Source organism: Alligator sinensis, unplaced genomic scaffold (assembly GCF_000455745.1).
Source record: "Alligator sinensis unplaced genomic scaffold, ASM45574v1 scaffold278_1, whole genome shotgun sequence".
NCBI classification, from domain to species: Eukaryota; Metazoa; Chordata; order Crocodylia; family Alligatoridae; genus Alligator; species Alligator sinensis.
Window position 1 is genome coordinate 3,425,183 of NW_005841952.1, and position 1,036 is coordinate 3,426,218.

General features: G+C 53.2%; 1 protein-coding gene across 1 annotated transcript in view; it reads left to right on the forward strand.

The window, feature by feature from the left end:
* Positions 1-790, forward strand: part of SPATA19 (spermatogenesis associated 19) — a 4,701-nt gene extending 3,911 nt beyond the window's left edge. Inside the window, exon 6 of the mRNA XM_006020426.2 lies at positions 715-790. Coding sequence (XP_006020488.2) covers positions 715-790 — 76 coding nt within the window. The remainder of the gene's footprint in view (positions 1-714) is intronic.
* Positions 791-1,036: the final 246 nt, after the last annotated feature.

The window sequence follows — 1,036 nt, forward strand, 5'->3', positions numbered from 1 at the left end:
TCTGAAGCACCTGGAGTTGGCGGCTGTCAGACAGACAAGTGGGCCGGGTGGACCTGGGGTCGCATCCGCTGTGTCCATTTCCAGATTCCTCCGCATGCCTTGTTAGAGTCCAGTGGTTCTCAACCCGTGGGCTGTGACCCAAAAGTGGGTTGCAAGAATATACGAAAGGGCTACGAACAAATTTAAAAAACAGATCAAACTTTAAAAACGTATTCTCCTTTAAAGAAGAAAAAATGTTGCTTTTCCCTTGTAGACTGTGAGGGGTCCAGCCTGCCAGGGGTTACTTGGGGCCCCACATGCCCCACACACTAGGGCCTGGGGGCAGCAGGTTCAGAGTGAGGGTCACTGGGTCAGGACAGGTTTGCAAATGGGTCCTGGTACCAAAAAAGTTGGGAACCAGCTCACATCCGTTGTCATCACTTCATCATCCATTGATTCACTTTCAGCATCAGTTTTCTTGGTGCTTTACCCATTAGGGGTTGAACCACAGATTCCCCTAAGTAATCTCCACTACAGGACAATTATGTCACGATGCCAGGCCACTGCCTGGATGCTGCAGTGAAGCAGCAGTGTGCCCACAGCTCTTGGCAGCGTTCTCACTCTGCAGTGGTGGGCCAAGCCCTGTGATTTCCCCAGTGCAGTGGTGGACCCAGGTAGCTGTTTTCCCCAGTGCAGTACTAAGCAGATCCCCTCCATAACTCCTTGTTCCTCCAGTGTATCCCAGCTCATGATCCAAGCTATGCATGACAACTTGTCAAACACTGACATCCGGGCCACTCTTTCAAGCTGAAGACAGCAGGTGAGGCAGCGGGCCAGGTAAAACGGTTGAGACAAGGAGTCCAGCTCCTTCCTAGAAAGGCAGGTCGTTCTGGCTTCTCCAAGCCCGCCATGCCCCTTGGCAAGCCTGGCCTGTCCGGCAGCCCAGCAGCAGGAGCTCTGGCTCTACTAGGGCTTGCAGAAGACCTCGTTCTGCATTTTTATGCAGCCCTGGGTTTTCTCTCCATCACTGCTTCCACCTGGGCCCCTCCAGTTCGTC